At 37.4% G+C, this 21240-nt stretch overlaps 1 protein-coding gene across 2 annotated transcripts; it reads right to left on the bottom strand.

Annotated features, from left to right (window-relative positions):
- Positions 1-695: 695 nt before the first annotated feature.
- LOC146710011 (protein-glutamine gamma-glutamyltransferase E-like) lies at positions 696-16046 on the bottom strand. 2 transcript variants are annotated; one of them, XM_085457250.1, is made up of 16 exons: positions 15967-16046; positions 13578-13748; positions 10762-11016; positions 10501-10619; positions 9951-10079; positions 9519-9696; positions 8020-8155; positions 7137-7246; positions 6726-6841; positions 6457-6583; positions 5556-5803; positions 5047-5221; positions 4778-4941; positions 3827-3960; positions 3620-3678; positions 994-1056 (listed from the first exon to the last, which is right to left on the bottom strand). In XM_085457250.1, the coding sequence occupies exons 1-15, from the start codon at positions 15989-15991 to the stop codon at positions 3654-3656; spliced, it is 2112 nt and encodes a 703-aa protein (XP_085313376.1). In that variant the 5' UTR covers positions 15992-16046; the 3' UTR covers positions 994-1056; positions 3620-3653. The 2 variants fall into 2 exon arrangements, with proteins under 2 accessions (XP_085313375.1, XP_085313376.1); XM_085457249.1 differs by lacking the exon at positions 3620-3678 and having other exon boundaries at positions 696-1056.
- Between the last annotated feature and the right edge of the window lie 5194 nt (positions 16047-21240).

The raw sequence follows: 21240 nt of genomic DNA, 5'->3' as shown, positions 1-21240 counted from the left end.
CACTTTAACACCTTCTCATCAACAGGCCAGAGGAATTTATGCAAACACAAGGAAATCTTACTGTGTCGTACCATTCGTAAACACTATGAAGAGCTCCAGTTCATTTAGCAGATGCAAATCTGACAGGCAAGCGTTTGAAAATATTACTGTTCTGCTGTGATTGCCATGTGCTTGCTTGTAGCTTCCTTCAGGAGCAGGAATAAGCTTGCAGGAACACTAACCAATACATATTTTAAGAGTAGTTAATAAAGCTCAGAGTCTGAGATAAAACACACAGTGAGAATACAGGTGTCTGTTTTTCAGTTTGCTGTTTGTACAACAGGTTTAGCTACATTCTTAATAATATGTAAACATTCATTTTCACATGAGCATCAGCTGAGCGTTTGTACCTAAAGTGGCCGTAACAGCTTAAAATATGTAGTAGTGTCAGCTTTTGTGTCAGAATACATGGTGACAGTGAATGCGGCAGTTATATGAAACATCAGTGCAGCACTTTCTGTCCAGAAGCACAAACTTGTTTTTTCTTCTGAAAATCAGCGAATGAAAGAAAGGAAAAATACATCAATCAATCAATCAATCAATCTTTATTTATAAAGCACTTTTCATACAGAGAAAATGTAGCACAAAGTGCTTTACATAGTTAAAAGCAGCCCACCCCACCCTCCAACTCACTCCCTACACTCTCAATACACATATATCCCCCCACCCACACACACATACACACACGCGCACACTTAAAGAGTAAAAATAGAAAACTATTATCTCTTATCCCACAAAGGTTGCTTTTTAAAGCAACCTCAAAAGTTTATATATATATATATATATATATATATATATATATATATACACACACAGAGTTGTGTAAAAATGAATGAATGAACGAAAAGCCTGAAATAAACTGGTAGGTTTTATGGTAGAACATCAAAAGTGCAGGTGCACTTGAGGTCTCTGAAGGAGGAGCAGTCAAAGTCAGCCATGAGAGTTTTCTTTCCGGTCTTCTTGGGAAAAAAGGGCAACTGGATACGTATCCTGTTGCTTGGCCTCAGATTTGGAAGTCTGTGGGAAACATAAGAGTAATACAGAACTGTTAAGGTTGATGTTTAGTTTGTGGATTTGACATAACATTTTATACACAGTAACAACTCGCTAGAAGCCTGTTGAAAAGACAACTTTGCCAGACATCCAAATAATGTTGAGATATGGTTATCATTGAAAAAGAACAAACATGCGCAATTAAGGGACGATTGATGTGGGATAACTTAAGTATGTTAAGAGAAATTATTTATAATGGAAAGGATTCAGAACTCTGCATTTTAGGATTAGATCAAAGGAGGGCTTTTGATTCTGTTTCCCACTCTTATTTATGGAAAGTAATGAAAGCTTATAATTTTCCGGACCAATTTATTTCTATTATCCAATTGATTTATAAAAAGTCCCTAGTGCAAGTTAAGGTAAATGGAAAGCTCTCATCCCCTTTTAGTGCTGAGTGCGGGGTTAAACAAGGATGTCCTTTGAGTGCTGCGTTATATGTCCTTGCAATTAATCCCTTATTGAAAAGGATAAATGATGATAAACGGATCAAGGGATACGTCCTTGATAAATCCCTTAAAATCGCAGCTTTGGCGTATGCAGATGACGTGACGGTGATAATTAGAAACCAAAACGAACTGTCTTCAGTTATGGAGATATTACACCACTACGAACAGGCATCAGGTGCCAAACTGAACCAAGACAAAACTGAAGGGGTGTGGCTTGGACATCCGACCAGACAACCTAAAATGATGATCTCTCTTTGTAGGGAGATTAAAATTCTGGGTATATGGATTGATAATACTGACTCTAGTTTACTAAATTGGAATAAGAAAGAAAATGAAATTAAAATGGAAATTATGAAATGGGAAAATAAAGATACAAATTATAAAACACGTATTAATATTGTAAAAACACACATAATTTCGAAACTTCTTTTCCTTGCCGCAATTTTTCCTCCCCCGAGAACAACTGTAATGAAAATAAGTAAGATGTGCATTAAATTTATCTGGGGATCCAATCGAGAAGTGACTAAGAGGAAATTTATGTACAAGAGTAGGAAGCACGGGGGCTTGGGAGCCCCAGACTTAGAGATTGTTTTGCGAATTCCTTTTATAAAAATTACTCAAAGCGCAATTTCTCGGGGTGCCCCGTGGGTTCGAGGGAAGGAGCAATTGTGGCAAAAGAAAAGGGGCAGGGCCAGAGCGGGTGTTCCATACCACAGACTTATGTTCGGTGACTTATCAAGTCAATGGGAACAATATAGTTTAAATTTTCTCCAAGATAATACGAAAAATATCTATAAAAAAATTAATGAAACCAAAAATGAAGGTGTAATTCAATATAAGTATGCAAATGAAGATGAAAACCTTTCAATAGTTAAAAATATACAAGACAAATTATTATCTGAAAGCATGAGAGACGTGGTATGGCTCATCTCGCTCGGGCGCCTCCCTGTGAGAGCGGTGGTAAAATGGAGTTGTTTTGTTACCACCATGAAATGTCCTATGACAGGTTGTGATGAAGATGAGACCCTAGAACATCTCCTATTGGATTGTTATAGGACAACTGAGATCAGGCAGAAAATGACAGAAATTGGCTATGATGTGGATGTTAATATTAAAGCAGTTAAATATGGTTTGTTTAAAGAAAAAATGTGTGACGACAAAAGGAGACTCTTTTGGTTAGTAATGTGTGTAATAAACACACATATTTGGAAAACTCGTGCCAAAGGAGTGTTAGAACAAAAGATGATAAGTAGTGATGTGGTGAGTAAACATATCATTACAGACCTTCGGAGAAGACGAACAATGGACCTGAAACTTGGGAAAGTTTTCCCCTGGAACGAATTAAAACTGTAAGTCTTGTGAGCGTTGTGTGGACTCAGATGCTAGATTTTCCTCCTTGTTTCTCCCTTTTGTATGTGCTCAAGGTTTTGTATATGTAATTGTATGTGTATGTGCATTTTATATGTAAACTTGTTTACTTTAAATAAAGTTTTTTTAAAAAGAAAAAGTAAAATCTGAAAACTTCAGACTGCGGAAAAGACTTTTACAAAGAGATGACCCTCTTATCATTATTCCTTCAAGGGATTTTGCTGGGGCTACGTTCTTTAGAAAGTCCTGAGGCCTGTACTATGAAGCAGGATTTGGGCTTATTCAGGTAACGTCAGAGCTAACACTTGTTTTTCAGCGTTATAAAGGTGGTTTGCTTCTCACTGTTGTTTATAGTTATGTAACTTATGCTGCAGACCTAAACCGCTCCAGAGCAGGTTTTTATCAATATTAGAGAGACAAGCAACCCATTTGTACTTGTGAATTCAAATTTGGGTGGCTGTAGCTCAGGTGGTAGAGCAGGTCATCTACTGATTGGAAGGTTGGTGGTTCGATTCCCGGCTTCCCCTAGTCTGCATGCCAAATATCCTTGGGCAAGATACTAACCCGAAATTGCTCTCCGATGCATTCATCGGAGTATGAATGTGTGTGAATGTCAGTTGTGCTTGTGCGAATGGGTGAATGCACAAGTTGTGTAAAGCGCTTTGAGTCCTCAGAAGAGTGGAAAAGCGCTATATAAGAACCAGTCCATTTACCATTCTGTTTTTATATTTAATCTTCATGTTACTCTCAGACCCTTAAACACTTCCAGAGGCTGCAGGAGAAAGAATAAAAATTAAATTCTAGATTTTCCTGTCTTAATGATAGAGCATTGACCCATTCACTCACACAGTCAGTATTTTTACTGCCTTTCCCTCTTGGCTCAAAATAAATAATTAAGGTAGCAGATCTTTCACACATACATGCATGTTTCCTCCCCATCCACTAGACCACTTCCAGAGATAGTCAGAGTGCAGTCCGTCAGCATCTTGTTGATTGGGTTCATGAAAACTACTTCAGCAACTGTCCTTTGGTTCAGTCTCACTGGACCATTAACCTGAAAAACAAAAATCTCACTGTTTACTTATTAGTCAGTAAAACAATGTAAAAATCTTTGCATGTCCAGTTTTGATTCCAACCTGCTTGAAAATATAAACTACAAATTATACCTTCAGTTTATCCAGCCTCTTTTTTTACCATTAGCAATGCATGAAAAATAAACATGATAGCCCACATCATATAAAATTACAGATACAGGAGTCACATTTCAATCCTTAATGGACAAACACAAAATTTGGTATAGAGACCAAAGCTGCTGAAGATGAACTGTATAAATAGGAACTGACTCATCATCTATATAGGTCAGGCTCAGTTTGAGCTATACCAACTTATAGCTAGTTATTTTATTTATTTGTTTTGTGCTACTTTAGCAAGCTTTTATGCATCTAACGCACTTGTGAACAAAAACAACAACAAAAAAACAAAAAGAAACATGTCAGCTGAAGCATTATTTGCTCAAAGTCCTCCTTTGGCCAAGAACAGCCTGAATAGATGCTGGCATAGTTGCAGACTTTAGTTTTATATATATATATATATATATATATATACACATGCATACATATAGACACATATACATACATATATATACACACATATATATATATATATATTAGAAATTATATTCTATATTTATTTAAAGGCATATAACATAGTTAAGTATAATTATATTATAAGAGTATTTAGAGGAGTATGTATATATTAAGTATAATATATTATTTTATCAACAATCAACAGCAGTCAGCTAATGTGACAGTTACTTCGAACAAAGCAACATAATGATTAAGGAGACACAGAGATGGTAGTTTTTTACTCACTGTGATGGACATAGGAGGATTCAACAGAATGACATCATTCACTGCTAGGTATACATTTCCTGGCTCCAGCTTATCTGTGACTACAGCTGAAATCTTCATGCTGTCAGAGCCTACCATGTGTTTGTGGTACACCAAGAAGGGGACCAAGATAGGAATGGACAGATCTGGAGCAGACAGAGGGAGTGAGAGACAATTATAGTTGTTGCAGTCCCCCCACCAGGACAAATAAATAAAAACACTTGTGAGAAACTCCTCAGCAATTTACCCACCTTTCCCAGGCTGCAGTGTCTCTTCATTTGTCTCAGTCTGGATGTTTTCAAACGGTGAGCCATTGTATCTCATGGCCTGGACGCTGATATTGATGGACACAGGCCTGGCAGTGCGGCTCACACTGTTCAGCACCAGCTTCAGACTCACGTCCTGACCGTCCATTGGCTTGGATACCTGCAGCACCACAAATTCAATTCAATTTTATTTATACAGCGCCAAATCACAACAACAGTTGCCTCAATGCCTAAAGTACTGTTGGGATTTACGCAGGCGGCACAGTGAGGAGAAACTCAGATTTTTGACACTGACCCTGTTCGTATGTATTTCTGGGAGTTCTTATTTTTTTGTTAATAGAAAAAATGTTAACAGTGGAAAAAAGGTCACTGCTACATTCGTAAAAAGTAGACAGAAATTCACACAACAAAGATAAAGGTAAATACTAAAATATATTTAAGATCTACTTGAATAGCTCTAAAAATAAAAACATATATAAGGAACTGAGATGTACCTCTTCAATTTGCATGGATATTTGTGGAAGTGGAAGGATGCTGTCATTTGTATTATTTGTAGTCTCTGTGTTGTTCCCTCCCCTCCCTCCATTCCCAGTTCCATTTGTTGTTCCTCCAATCCCAGTTCCACTTGTTGTTCCTCCATTCTGGATTGGATTATTTGTCCCTCTATTGTTCTTTTCCTCTTCATCTCTGGAGTAATCTCTGGTGAGGGCATATCTAAATACAGTTCTCTCCTCATTAGACCCTGTAAGAGTGGAAAGTTTTAGAGTGAGAGTGAAAATTAATTTTGTTAAAGAATTTCTACTATGTCTTGACCAAAAGGTTTTATTTAACCTTCTTATTAGTATCAGAAAACAGAGAACACAGTCACCAAACCCATTTTTATTTGTAATCTCTTTGCAGATCGCTAGTGAACCGTTAAAACAAGGTTTATATAGTATTTTTTTTAACCGAATACTATCTGTCATTCAAAGAACCAAAGACAGCCTAACTTAGCACAATGGACTGTATATAAAAAGGCGGATGCAACATCCTGTTCTGTTCATGAATTTTAATTTTTGTTGCCATGATGCCAGGTCTCTCTTGGAAATTAGATTTTTAATCTCAATGAGATTTTTTACCTGGATAAATAAAGGACAATTTTTTTTTTTACACTACCACTCTGTTGATCTGTGACCTTAATTAACATTTTGGTCTCACATGCTCATTTCAGGATTTATGTGACACATCAAAATGCTCATTTTATAAATAGGGGTGGTATAACAGTGGTAACTTCTGACTGACAAATCATTACCAGTGTCATGTCCCTTGTGAGATCTACTTTCATAATATCAGGATGGTAAAGAACAAAATTCTCCATTTAAGTCTTCAAGAAACACGTCTTTTAGGTGAACCCACCTTCCTTGTACTTGTAGCTGTCTGTGATGTCCAGCCTTGTGTTGGAGCCAACAGCCTTGGTGGAGATATTCTGTCCGATTCTCTTGGTGTCAGAGAAAATATTCACCATTGTGCCATCAGCTTTACACTGCCAGGACACAAAGAAAGAAACACGATAGAAACCAAAATTTGAAATAATAAATATTGCTATTATACTAAAGGCTGCTCCTCTTTCGGTGCTGCTAACTATGTTATTTGTGGATTTATATAGTACAGCTCTGTTCACTAACCAGCCAGTCAATGCAGTCAGCATTGACCATAGCATAAACAAATGGGGCATCATATTTTAGATCGATTTCTCCATTCAGGATGGCTTTGACTGAGGCTGGACCGCAGCAGTATACACCTGCAAAAGGACAAGCAAGAAAAGCCATCAGATGAACATTAAATAAAGAAACATGCTTTACTAATACAGAGTAGTTTTTATTCTAACTTCATGGCACTAAATATGGAACTTTCTAACCATGGAGCTGCCATCACTAACAGCACTAGATGAAAAGAAATCACACAATCGAATATCACATTCAAAAACAATACTTAAAAATTGTTGGTATATTTACTGGCAAAAAATGAATAGTTAAAGTAGGAAAAGAAAAGTCATTAGACAAAGGAAGAAAATCTGAGGAGACAAGAGTTCATACCATCGCTCTTCTCCTGTGGCGTTGGATCCAGAACTTGCCAGCCGTCATATTTACCATCTTTTCCCAGGTCAGTTCGCCTCATCCAGCACTCTAACCAGACATGATAGTTCCTGAAACATAAACATGACACAAAATTCTGATGTTGAAGTCAGTGGAAACACAACAGTGGCTTTAAAAACTCGAGAATATGGCAAAGAAGGCTGGGTGATTCACTTCAATTCAATTGAATTGTATTTATATAGCACCAAATCACAACAACAGTTGAATCAAGGAACTTTATATTGTAAGGTAAACACCCAACCCTACCCTAAGCTTGAGAAATGGCACCATAAATCACACTAAGGACATTCTTTCTATTGACAGATTAAAAGCTTTCAGACAAAGTCACCACTCCCAAAGCACACAAGACATACTTTGTAAAACCACAGTGAAGATTAAAAGCCTTTTAGACTTTTGGACACAATTTCATTTGTCCTCTTTTATGCAGTCTGACATATCAAGAACAAGATGGTGGTTGAGTACTAATAAAACAGAAAAAAACAGCAAAACCTTTTGAAAGTCAACCCTGTAGCTCTATAGCGTTTCTGGTGTTTGTTTTTCCAAAACCACTGAAAATTGGATAAATTATAGTTTGTTGTATATAGTGCCTCTCTGTTTTTTAAATTAACCTTATTTAGTTCTGTGAGAAATTAAGACTGTACAATGCTCAGGGAAACTCTCTCTCTCCCTCTGTGTGTGTGTGTGTGTGTGTGTGTGTGTGTGTGTGTGTGTGTGTGTGTGTACAAAGGAACTGTTCAACTCTTTACCACAGAATTTAGTTCTGATCTGTATCTCTCTCTGTTTGCTTTCTCAATATAAGCCATATGAGCTTGTGTCATCTTACCAGACACTGTCCTTGGTCTCTTTCTCTCTCACTCCATAGTCAGCATGGTACACATCAATGATCAGATTCTTGTTGCTGTCGTGAGCTGACTGGTAGTTGGTGACCACACGGCATGGGATGCCCAGCAGACGCATTACTGGAAATACAAACATTAAAAAAACAGATTTTTTAAAAATGTGATATTTGTCAAATTGTACATTAGTTTAGCATCTTATTGTTAAATGTTGTTGCACTGGCCTAGTGATGGAAAGTTATAAGGAAAAGACAAATCAGTAAACCACTAAAGCTATGGCTCACCAGACTTTTAGTGTAATCCTATATTAACACTAGAAAATTGGCAATTGTAAACAAACTTGAGACTTTGGTACATATACCTTGCTAGGACCCTTTTGCCTCCACAATTGCCTTTATTCTTCATACATATATTCAACAAAATGACAGAGATATTCCTCAGAAATTCAGAACTGTTCTAATCCACTGTGGTCATATAGCAAGGGACATGGTCAGTGGCTACCCTCAGGTAGGCTGTGGCATTTAAATGATGCTCAGTTGGTAAATTGGACAAAGTCTGCAAAGAAAATATCCCAGACACCATCGCTCCACAAGTACCAGGCAGAACCGTTGATACAAACGAGGACAGATGTCATATCGCATGTGTTTCAGGTTTAATTAATATTCCTTGATTTATTGTTGCTCATGGGTCTAGTTCTCTTTATGGTTTTCTGCTTATGTTATACTTATAGTTTCTACACTTTAGGTCTCTGCATAGTTGTATTGTAGTGAGTGGTTATTTGAGTTATTTTTTCCCTGTTATTAGCTTGAAGCCATTATCCTCTGACGGCTATCAACAACAAGGCATTTTCACCCAGAGAACTGCTGCTTATTGAGTTTCTCTTTTAAGGACTTTAAACCTTAGAAATGTTTGTGAAAAAACATTCCAGTAGATCAGCAGTTTTTGAAATACTCAGACCAGCCGACTGGTAGGATCAACCACGTAACATTTAAAGTCACTTAAATGTGAAGGTTCTCAGTCATCCAGGTGATACAACCTTTCTCCCCAATTCTGATGCAGTTTGAACTTTAGCAGGTCTTCCTTACCATGTCCATCCAGCCATCCTTTCTCCTTTGCTTATCTGATTCAGGGTCGCAGGGGGGCTGGAGCCTACCCCACCTGCCATAGAGTGAGAGGCAGGGTACACCCTGTGAAGGTTGCCAGTCTATCGCAGAGCACCTTCGCCATGTCTATAGGCCATTAAGTTTTTGAGTTGTTGCCCTGTGATTGGCTGATTAAATATTTGGATGAATAAAAAGGTATACCCAGCAAAGTTGATAATGTATGTAAACTAAAGCACCTGCAATATAAGGCAGCTTATTTCTTATTTCTCATTTCACTTGCCTAAACACATACTGTATATATAACAGATATTTAGGTATGTATTCATATTACCCACCTAAATAGATACTGTATGTAAGTGAGGACTTGCAGAGTTAGCCAGTACCTGAACACATCACTCCTGCAAATACCCAGCACTGTCCATATTTGACTGGGTGGCAGTCGATGTTATACCAACGCTTGAGGATGGGATAGCTGCCAGACCAGTGAGTGGGTATAGTTCCACCCCAGAATGGAGCTGACCACCGTCCCTCCAGGACACCACAGTCATCCATACTGTTGATCTGGAGCAAAACAGGAAAACAAAGGTGAGTGAGTGAGTGAGCTTTGGCTCCCCTCAAAATTACTATAAAGCATTAATTAACAAAAGGTTTTGTTAATTAATGCTTTATAGTAATGCTTTATAATTAATGTGTTATTTTGTTTATGATGCCTTTTAAACGTTATGTAAAATGCTTTAAATTACCTTCTTGGTGAAACTTGCAGTTCAAATACAGTACATCTGTCCAAAACACATGTATATACATAAATATCCTACCATGGCGCTGACCACACGGCTGACGTAGATGGGGTTACAGCGAGCAGAAACGTCATTAGCTGCATTTGCCAGGTGTTTGGGGTTGACATCCAACATCTTAAGACAAATCTTCATCATGTCCTCTTCAAACTAGACAGGAAGAGAGCAGCTTATCTTAAACTACAGTGCTGTAGGTTATTCGTACTTAATGGCAGAGTCAAAAATAATCGAAGCATTTACATTAACTAATTAATTCTAAAGTAAAATATTAACTTGAAGCAGCTAATATCTAAAAATGTCACTACTCTATACTTCATAATAGCATGTTAATAATGACCTACAGTAGTCTCACACCATATAAATATATGTCTCTCCGATTAAGGAGTTACACCTACAAGCCATTAACAGTGACCATCTTTTTTGCGCCTCTACCATACTGAACAATAGAACTCTTAGAATAAAAGACTGATTGGTAAAAACATGATTAATGTGGTACTTTTCGGTGTCGATTTATCAAACCTAGAATCACAAATCTACTAAGCCTACACAGTGTGTGTGTGTGTGTTTGTACCTGCCCAAAGTCCCAGTTAATAGATGTGATGTAGTTCCCACTTCCTTTGTAGATTATACCACATTCATTCATCACAAACTCCTGTCTCTCTTTCTCATCCTGCATAAACACTGAATCATCTACAGAGGCGGGAATAGGGATAACCACATGAGACAGACGGATTAATGGATGGATAATAGTGGTTTTAAGGAAAACAACAGCAACAGATGAACAGTGCTGGAGAGCCTGGAAAACAGGTCGGCAGATAGAAAGATAACTTACCAGAACACCAGGGATTGAAGAGCACAACCAGTTCTGCCAACAACGTTTCCTCATCCCTATGTCTGGCAGTTAAGTTGTACTTTCCGATTGGAGTGTCAGCTGGGGGGGTAATGGTCAAATTCAAGGAGCCTGTTGGTGGGTTGGATCCCTTCTCTAGCTCCACTTTCCACACTGCCTTTGCTGATGGCGAACGCTGGATTCTGTCTGGCATACCAAAGCATGACTTTGTTCCCAGGTCCTCAGATGGATTTTCTCCTGCAGAGAGGATTCACAGAGATCATAGATGTGACAATACAGTACCAACAATACAATACTCTGTAACTACAGAGTGTACATGAAAGACAGACATCATTAACCAGTGTGAGTTACACCTGAATCATTTCCAGTAGTCAACACAGGGCAAATGACAAAATTTTACTGCATGAAAATGTTCCCAAACACACTGTCAATGCAGAAAAAGTATATCTTCATAGAAAAACACATAATAGAACAAAATTAATAGACTGTCCCATTTTGATGGAGAATAGAATAAATGACAGCCAACCTTTAAAAAACAATCATTGAAAGCTACTTAAAACTACAAGAAGGCTTGCCTAATAGAGTTCAGGCTGCATCGAGGAACAGAGGTGGCCATACCGAATACTGATTTTCAAACTCAGAATTGTAAAAATTTTCATTTCATTGCTGTATTTCCCAGGAGTAGCTCAAGACTTTTTCACAGTACCCAATGCTCATTTTGAATTTGATTGCAACAGAAGGCTGAAAGATCGTTTAAAAGACAAACAGTGGTCATATCCAACTGTGCTAACTGGCAAAACACCTTTAAGTAAAGCTTAGTTTATTTATAAAAAGAGCCTTTCACTTATGTGTCATGTCTGGCTTTTTCCTCACCCTTTCAATTTTTGCCACACCCTCATGGGTTTCACCTGATATTATTTCTCCTGATTGCCCAATTAGTTTTTTTTTTTTTTTTAATTCCATCAGCTCATTAGTAAAACCTGCTTTTTGTTGGGAATACCTGATTCTGGTTCCTGTGTTTGGGTCCTCTTTTTAAACTACACTTAACCACATGTAGCTGTTATTTATTATTAAAATTTATATTTTGTATTGATTTTCACAAAATTCTTCATATGTATCCATACAGATCTTTCAAAAATGTTAATGTCAATAATAAAAATAACAGCAACAAAAAAACCAAGAAAACAAAAGTAAGCAAACATAAACAAACTCCTGTTGATACATGGAAATCAATATTCAAACATCTCTTTTATTTACTATAAAGTGTCACAACTGCAAACTAAATATTTAAATTTAAAAAATATAAATTCAAATTATATAAACCAAACATGCACAGTTTGCAGCTATCAATTCCTCAGACTGACTTTCTCCTGGATCAAAACCTTTCCAAAGCTCAAAAAGGGTGCCTTCAATGGGCTTGGAGGTTTTTGCTTTGAGTCCCAACTAGGGCTGTCAGCGTTAATCGCGTTAAAATGACGTTAACGCCAAATCCACATTAACACAGCATATCCCCATTAACGAGTTAACGTGGATCACCCTCTGTGTGGGGCTGCCAGTGTTGGGAAGGTTACTATTAAAATGTATTCCACTACAGATTACAGAATACATGCCCCAAAATGTATTTTGTAACGTGTTCCTTTACATTACTCAATGAGAGTAACGTATTCTAAATACTTTGGATTTCTTAATATATTATCATGCTTTTTACAACTACATGAATGTACTATTGCTGTGTGATTTATTACTATTACTGAAGGTTACTCGCCATACCAATAGCAACTAGATTTTTAAATCTTAATATAAAATGAGTAACAGTAGGGTGGACATTAGGTAAGGCTGCGCTTTTTGCAACGATCTCGTATAGAAAACTGTTTGTCGTGTATATAAAACAGGTCCTCTGGCTAATACGTCAGGTTCCGTGTTGAGTTCATAGCCGAAAACTAGCTTTACTTTGTTGTCTGGGTCGACTTTGCTAGCGAGAGACAGAGAGAGGCGTTGAAAGGCCGCTCCAACGGAATTTGTTGTTTCGGAGGAAAACACGAACACAGAGTAGAGTAGAGTCTTAATAACTTACTTACAACTGGCCAATACTGCCCATGAAGCTACATTGTTTAGGCCTATGCCTGTAACACTGTGCCTATTGCCTTTATATTAAATAATTTTTGAACAATAATTAAAAAAAATATTTCGTCACATCATTATAGCAAGTAGAGTTGACATGGGCCGCGAGATTGAGACACAGACATTAGAGCCTTTTAATGCGTGTTTTGTTTGGGTTTCCACTGGCGTGGAATTACCAAGGACAGAGAGGGCATAGCCTAACATATGAAACAGGAAAAGACCGCCGTGTAATCCATTTATTTCAACAGAGTAACACTACCTTTTTAAACGGTAACTGTAACAGAATACAGTTACTCATATTTTGTATTTTAAATACGCAACGCTTGTACATGTATTCCGTTACTCGCCAACACTGCGCTAATACGTTAATCAAGCTACCCGCGCTAACCCGTTGACGCAGTCCAGCCCAACACAAAGGGTGATCCGCATTAACCCGTTAACGGAGATATGCCGAGTTAACGTGGTGTTGCCGTTAATTGACGGTGATTAACGGTGACAGCCCTAGTCAACAGCTTTGGGTCAGTAAATGTTTGTTCAGCGCCCATCAAACAGCATCTTCTGTACACTTTGGACATATTTTTTATTATAAGGATTTAACTTGGGAGGGTTTACATACAATATGTTTGCATTTTTTACAAAAAAACAAACAAAAAAACATTATTTAATGGTGGACCAACCTGTTACTGCTGTAAAGGTGAGCGGGTAAAGATTGGGGTTGAACGGCTGTGTCAGTTCAACTTTCACGGTGAACCGCTGGCCTCGCCTCACAATCAGCTGATCCTTTGAGATTTTTTTGGTGCCATGTTCTGTGTTGTTTGTCTCACAGTTGAGATTCACTCCTTTAAAAACTGCAAGAAATGTAAAATAAAATATAGAAATGTTAACTGTGAACAAAAATATCTGAAAGTCAGGTCACAAAGTGAAGTCTTTATTTTAATAAACTTATTTTTAATGGCATGACACTTTAAAAAACAAACAAACAAAAAAGAAAAGAAAAAGACCAATATCTGTCGTCTCCTGATACATTTTAACTTGGTTTCCTGGAAAGATTTGCAACTGAAGGATGCAAAAGGCTTTAAGCTTGCTACACCGATACCTTCTCCATGCTAAAATAGATGAAGATTTTAGTGACCTCGATTCACCTCAAAAAACTGCCTCAGCTTGTCAAAAGTCTCAATTCTATCTAGCAATTTGGTGACAGGAACCCAGGGCAAGGCAGGGTGGAGATAAAACTATTTAAACACTGTCATGAGAGTCATCCAAACGTCACAAAGTTGAAGTTACATGTCAGGAAAAATATGCATGGATTGGGCATGCCTCAACAGGGCAGAATCAGTGATGAACACAATGCTCGTGTCTCGACCAAACCCCAACAGCATGGTAATAAAAACAAAACAAAACACAAACCTCACATTTAAGTCCTACGGGTATGTTCAGGAGAACAGGTGAATCCATAGAAAAGCACTGCACTGAAAAGTAACATGGAAAACTGAGACACAATTCATAAAAACACTTAAGCACAAAATAGTGAGGTTTGGAGAGACTATCTTAACACTTTGTCTTTTTCTATATTGATATGAGAAGTACTTTTCACAGTCAAACTTTTAATTTTAATGTTAGGAAACAAGATTGAACAGGTTCTCAGTGTGTTTGAAATGAAAAGTGAATTTATAACTTTTTGTTAGGAGAGATGAAGTTTTTTAGATTTCGTGGTGGGTGAGTTTGGTTTGGGTGTGTGTGAGGGAGGGAAAAATGCACACACCTGCTTTCATATTGTAGTTAACTGTCTACATTTTGTCACTATTACTCACATTTTTAACAAGGGTGTACAGTAAGAAAAAACCCCCAAAACTATAAACTTTCTTTAGATTTATTAAACTTATAAATCTATAGCATGTAGAGTTCTCCCCTTGGGTAGATAAATTTATACACATTTTTTTTTACTAAACATACATGAAGGTTGGCCTGAAATACACACTGAAACACCTGAGAGAGGGAATGCATTTAAGGGACCTCTCCTTAATATCTATAGAAAGTTTTGGCTGTCTGTGACATTAAAGTCAGTCTGTGAACACTTTCTAAATATTTTCACATACATTTTTTTTGCAGTGCCTACAAGTTTGCATAAGTTCATATTTATATTTCTAACACAGTCTCATTGATATCTTAAAATTTTAGATCTTTAATTCAGTTTCCAGAGCTGCTAAATGTTACTTTGTTCCTTCTAGAATCTCAGTTGCCTTAAATCTGTCTGCACTGCACAATTGAAACCCACAAAGACGATGTGTTTATCTTTTGATAGTTCTAAAACAATCTGATGGAGGGTGTCACATATTGGAGGTGGTCCTGGATGGGAGGCAAAACATCACGCGCACTAATATTTTGATATTTATGATTATTTATAGATGCCTTCCGAATAAAATAAAACAAACATAACCACAACAATCTAATACATGATTCAAAAACAACTGCTCTTACGTCGATGTAATGGGCACTTGAGTACGAAACTCAAACTGATTATGGGGGCATCGATCAAATTTAGAAGGTGTTCCAGATTTCCTGAACTAAATTTTATGCCAAACTGGCCTGAATCTGAAACTTTGGATTAACTTCAACTTGCAAAACATATATTTGAATTTCCAGGTTGACACATGATGACCACAGGCATGTTGTCGTGTATGTAAAGAGAATAAACTGCAAAAATCCTGTTTAATGTGTCAATGTGAGCTTTTCACACAACATTCTCTGGCATGTACTTTCTGAAGACTGTTGTTGTAAGGCATTCATTTCTATTTGCCAGCACCTGCAAGTAAGATTTCTAGAAACTGGGAGAACTGAGGTCATGCAAGCTAAGTGTATAACACGATTTTATTTTAACTCTATAAAAACTTTGAAATAGGTGCAAACTTTTCTAAAACTCTTGTCAAATGCAATCCTGCTTTTGACAAGACTATTTAACTGTTATTATTTAAATTAAACAATTTAATTTAAATCAGAATACATTAAGCCCTTAAAGATATGATGATAAACTTCAGTTAATATATGTCTAAAAGTTAATGTACTTACTTGACTGTTTGGTCTCCGATGTCATCTTTCTAGACTTTCCACAGCAGTTCAGGTACAATGAGAAGCTCTCTGGCTGGGACTCAGCACCACACTGACAGGTGGTTGAGCCCTGATTTATTTTAAAGCGGCTGTCACACCCAGCCCCAGGTCACCCAGTTTACATTACACAAACTAGATGAACCATTTCCTCCCTGTTCAAAAAGCCACCCACACAAACACACACATAGGATAATATGATGCTGCAGTGCATTACATTCTGTTTCCTTTGAATTATTAGCGCGTTTCTGAATATCCTAAGTGTAATTTATAGTGCTATCTAATTTGTGTAAATAATAAGTCTGGATAAGGCAACATGCTGATCCAGGTTTTTTTTCGCTAGTTCCATCTCTAATTAAATACAACAGATTGTTCATTTTCTAAATGATGATTCTAATTAGAGTCTAAAAGGAGTATGAATTTTAGTGATATGCAACTGAGAGATTGGTTATTAAGCCTAGTTTCAGAAAGCTAAGATAACTGTGTTTTTCTGGACAAGGCTTCAAAATTGGGACTTCATAAAATCAGGTGACATGACAGTGGCACGTCCCTTTAATTTGACTAATGGCTGTTCTTTTTTTTATTTTTATTTTTTTTAATTTATTTTATTTTCACTTACTGAATATGGGACAGACTTGACTGGGGGAAAGAAGGGGAGAAAGAAAGAGGGAAAGAGAAACAGCTGAGAAGAGGGACGGGGGAGAAGGGCAAAAACCAAAAACCAACAGAATGAGCAGAAATAGAAAAAAAAAAAGAAAAAAAGAAAAAAAATGCATATATCAATCACCTGGATCACCTGCTGAGAAAGAAAAAAGAAAACAAGCAGAAGAGAACAAGAGTAATAGAATAAACAACATCACAATGATATATGGGAATATGACAGTAAATACTAAATATTAAACATTATTGTGCAGCACATAAGATCAACAGAACACAGTGTGCTTTGAGGTAGGAGCCAAAAAGGGTGTCGTTTGTGTGTGTGAGCACCCGTGTGTACACCTGTGAGCATGGACGCGCTTGTTTTTTGTTTTTTAAAAGGTTCCTTCATGTAATGATCTGCTAGAGGGTGTGGGGGGGCCACAGCCCCGTCCTCCAGGGCATGAAGCAGGTATGGAGGAGATCAAAACTCCAGACATCCAGAGGCCCCCAGAACACAAGAGACCAAGGAAGACCAACAGAGGGGCAGCCGCGCCACTGTCCCAGAAAGAGCTGAGGAGAGTCCCAGATGAGGGCTCACTCAGCAGCCGCGGAGCAGAAACCAGGGGGCGTTGCAGTGACGCGCCCGTGAGCTCCGCCGGCAGCCAGCCGTGCCTGAGTGACCAAGCCTAATGGCTGTTCTACAGTAATTATACTATTTTGTGCGCACACCTCCTCCATGAAACTTAAGCCGATGACGAACTAAATAAATGAAAACCTTGAACACCCTGGGAATGCTTTTCAGGTCAGGTCTTGGCATGCAGTTTACTTTCATGGTTGAATGTAGTTGTGCATGAGAAAGACGTAACTGAAACATGTAACACTGATTATGCAATAAAATTGCTTAATATTGTATGATGTCAGACTATTTAGTAATTTCTTTGGTTTATGTTTTGTCTCTTGAATCATCAAAAAGGTGTCTGTGCTGAAACTGCGTATGGATTGAAAGTTGGGGTGGGTTCACTTTCCACTGCTTAGAGAGTTAGTCCAACCCTGAAAGAGCTCAGTGTACTGATTTTCATTTGGCATTCAGTAAGAATCCATTCTGGACTGTGAACCATACTTATTTTCCTGGGAATAAGAGATGGAAAAGTACATTTATGTTTCACTGAAGCGTAGTTTTCACATTCACTAATAACTGAAAAGATCTCTGGCTTTATCCCTCGAGTTCTGGAAGAGCATCCAGTGTAAAATACAATCAAATGCAAAGCTATCCACTGTGGCAAAGTCTTGTGACTAAGGGAGCATAAATATGCTTCAATTCCAGTAAGAATTGGTGTATCTGCTCTAGACCATGTTGATGTTTTTATTCACATCCTGTTCCAAGTTTTAGTCCCCATTATTGTGGCAATGATTTAGGACTCACACAGAAAAACAAAAGAAATAAATGCCAATAACATTTTATTCATTATACAGGTTTTGCAATCTATGCTTTTCCACATCTTACATGTCAGGTTAGATCTGCCACTACCAGTGATGGGAATTACAGCGTTACAAGAAACGGCGTTACTTTTTTTCAGTAACGAGTAATCTAACTAATTATTATTCCTATCGTTACAACGGTATCGTTACAATGCCGTTACCAAGAAAATGCGGTCGTGTTACTATTTTTCAAGAAACAGACGGTTGAAGCTGTGTTCAGTTTACGCACCTTATATCAGTTGCACGGAAGTAACTGACTACGTAAGTAATCTGGGCGCTACAACTTTAAGCTGTGCGCGCTCCCGCGGATGGAAATCACTTTCTGCCAGACAATCACTTTCTAGCACAACACCCAGAGCTAAGGGGGCAAAACAATCGCTTGAGTGCTGCTGTTTGGCTGAGGAACAATAAAGTAGTCGTGGTAAGCCAATCACTTCAAGATGACAAAGCAACAAGGTGATATATACCAGTTTTTAAATTGTGTTGATAGGCCACGTAAAACCAGAGTCATGATAAACAATATATACCCGTGTTTTCCTCAATAGTTTCATCACGTTTACTGTCTAAGGACAGCGCTAGCAAGCACTCTCTGCTTATGACCAAACCCCCCTCCCCAGCCCTTTCGTGTTGGTGGAAAAATGCACCATGTTGACCAATCAAAAAATAATATGGCAACATGACATTTGGTTGTTTAGGAAGAGGGGGAAGTTTTAGGAGTGACGGCAAGAGAGAGAGTGAGAGAGAGCAGAAAGAGAGAGAGAGCGAGTTTTGAGATGTGAGAGATTTGTGAGGTTTAGCATGTTTGGAGTGTGTAGTTAATGTGTTGTCTTGTGTAGTTAGTGTGTAGTGTTGTGGATAGTTTTGTGTTGTGTGTCAAAACAATGAGGCGACTGCTGTCTGCAGGTGTCAGGCTGTGATGTTCTCCTTTATAGTGGACAGAAATTATTTTTTGGAGTGGCACAAATAATTTTTGTGGCATCTTATTGAATGCAGAACAGCTGATTGTTCTGTAAATAGTTTGAAATGATTATTTTAAAAAGGGTAAAAGGTAAATGGCTGCAAATAACTTTGTTTGCAAAACCTGTGCATATGATTTTAAAATTGGCAATTTATATTTGCATTTAAAGTTATGAAATATAATTCATTAAACATGTTTGTGGTTGTTACAGCATAAAATATAACTTTTTCTACTCAAATTTTATGCTTTTTGTCTAATTTTAGATCAATTGTGTTAATACAGTATGTCAAAATGAAAACATAACTATAAATTCAGACACGTGAGATTGTGCTGAAAAGGATGATACCAAACAAAGCAAAGTAAATAGTTTTTAACAGTGAAATGTGGAGGGAAAATCAAAAGTAGTGAAAAATGGCCTATTATACCCTGGACCCCAGAGGGTTAAAAAAAAAGTTTTTTAAGTAACGCAATAGTTACTTTTCAAGTAATTAATTACTTTTAGAGTCTTGTAACTCAATTACTAACTCAGTTACTTCTTTGAAGAAGTAACTAGTAACTATAATTAATTACTTTTTCAAAGTAACTTGCCCAACACTGGCCACTACACAGGAGACAGTGAGACAGCTTACATAGTCTTTAAATGTTCTACCTGAACTGTTCTTTGTTTTTGACATGAAATGAAAGTATGTTTCCTTCGGTTTTCTTGATGTTGACCTTCTCATTGTATCTGTGTCAAATTTTAATGCACTTATCTGAAATACTAACACAACCATTTCTGAGGCAGACTCTGTATATGTATTTGAATCAGGCTGTCATACTGTGCTTCTTATCTGTACTGATTAAATGAGATCTATGACATGTTTTTGTACGCAGCTTACATTGTGTTTTTCTCACACAAAATAATCCATGTAAGGACTCATAATTCTTAATTATTTTTCTATGGGCACACATTGTGTTTCAAAATTAATCTGAAACTGTTTGTTGTCCAGTTCCAGCCTGAGAACATTTTTCTTTTATATCACACATAGAAAGAAACCACATTGCCCAACACTGACATGAATAAGTCATGTTCATGTTTAATGCAACGTGGAAAGATAAGATCAGGTTTTGAGATACTCCACCCACCTGTTTCTCAACATTCTCCAACACACCCAAGGGAAGCTTCGTTCCTCTTCTTCACAAATGATTCCAGTGAAATCTGTTTGGCACTTCCATTTTTCTTTTGTTCGTAAACCTCCAATTTTTCACTGGTTTTACATGGTCAACGTAAAATTTCCAAGTACAGATTATTTTGACTTTCATGTCCATGAACTTTTTATGTAGTTTTACAACTTTAATATTTTAAGGAGACTTATAATGCCAGCATACTCACTGTCACTGTCAGAAGAAAGTTTAATTAAGCATTAGAAATTAACTAAATTGGCTGTTTTAAACCGAGGACAAACTAGGGAATTGCACCAAGGTCCACAATATGATAAATAAGGATTATTTTAAACTGTTCAGCTATGCTAGCAGAGCACAAGAATTCAAAAAATGAATTTGAAATTAGCATAACAAGTCCCTTTGAAAGTGTAATTTCAATACATTTCATTTGTTGTTTAGTAAAAATCAAACCTGACTTGTGCTTTATACTTGGGGAGTTTTATTATTATTATTCATAAGTATATTTTGGAAATCTTAAGTTAAGAACATTCCTTTCTTACTGCAAAGAAATGCAAAAGTCACATTCAAATTACATTTTTTTTGTTTTGTTTTGAGCGTAACTCTGTCAGATTGGGCAATTGTAAAGTCATAAAAACATGCCATTTCATGACTGAGAGATAAGACAGACTATATGCAGCTTCTTTATCAAACTTTGTTTCACAAAGTACATCAGGAGGAAGGGCAAGCTAGCAATTACAGGAAAGGAAATAAATGGACAACAACAACAGAGGCAGTGTGAATGGCATAAGTTTTAGAGTTTCTGTCACGGTCAGGGGATCAGCAGGCCGCTGACTAGTAGTGTTCTCTCTCTCTCTTGCTCTCTCTCTCGCTCTCTCGCCAGGGTGGAACTCATGGCGGGTTCACGCCCTCGGCCCACGCCCCTCTGAAGAGGAAACACCTGGGCCTCATCAGTGCAGCCAGCCTTTAAGCCAGGGAGTGGCTTCTACTCATCGCTGGAT

This window comes from Copadichromis virginalis, linkage group LG5 (assembly GCF_057382275.1).
Source record: "Copadichromis virginalis isolate Kocher_CV1m ecotype Utaka linkage group LG5, C_Virginalis_male_GT1.1, whole genome shotgun sequence".
NCBI lineage: Eukaryota > Metazoa > Chordata > Actinopteri > Cichliformes > Cichlidae > Copadichromis > Copadichromis virginalis.
The sequence above is the reverse complement of the archived record's forward strand: the minus strand, read 5'-3'. Positions and strand labels throughout refer to the sequence as shown.

Excerpts from the sequence above, each read along its gene's own strand:
- LOC146710011 (XM_085457249.1), bottom strand. The coding sequence starts at position 15,991 with ATGACATCGGAGACCAAACAGTCAA. Across the intron at positions 11,017-13,577 it reads CACCTTTACAGCAGTAACAG|GAGAAAATCCATCTGAGGAC; the intron begins GTTGGTCCACCA and ends TCCTCTCTGCAG. Across the intron at positions 1,057-3,826 it reads GATGGGGAGGAAACATGCAT|ACTTCCAAATCTGAGGCCAA; the intron begins GTATGTGTGAAA and ends TGTTTCCCACAG.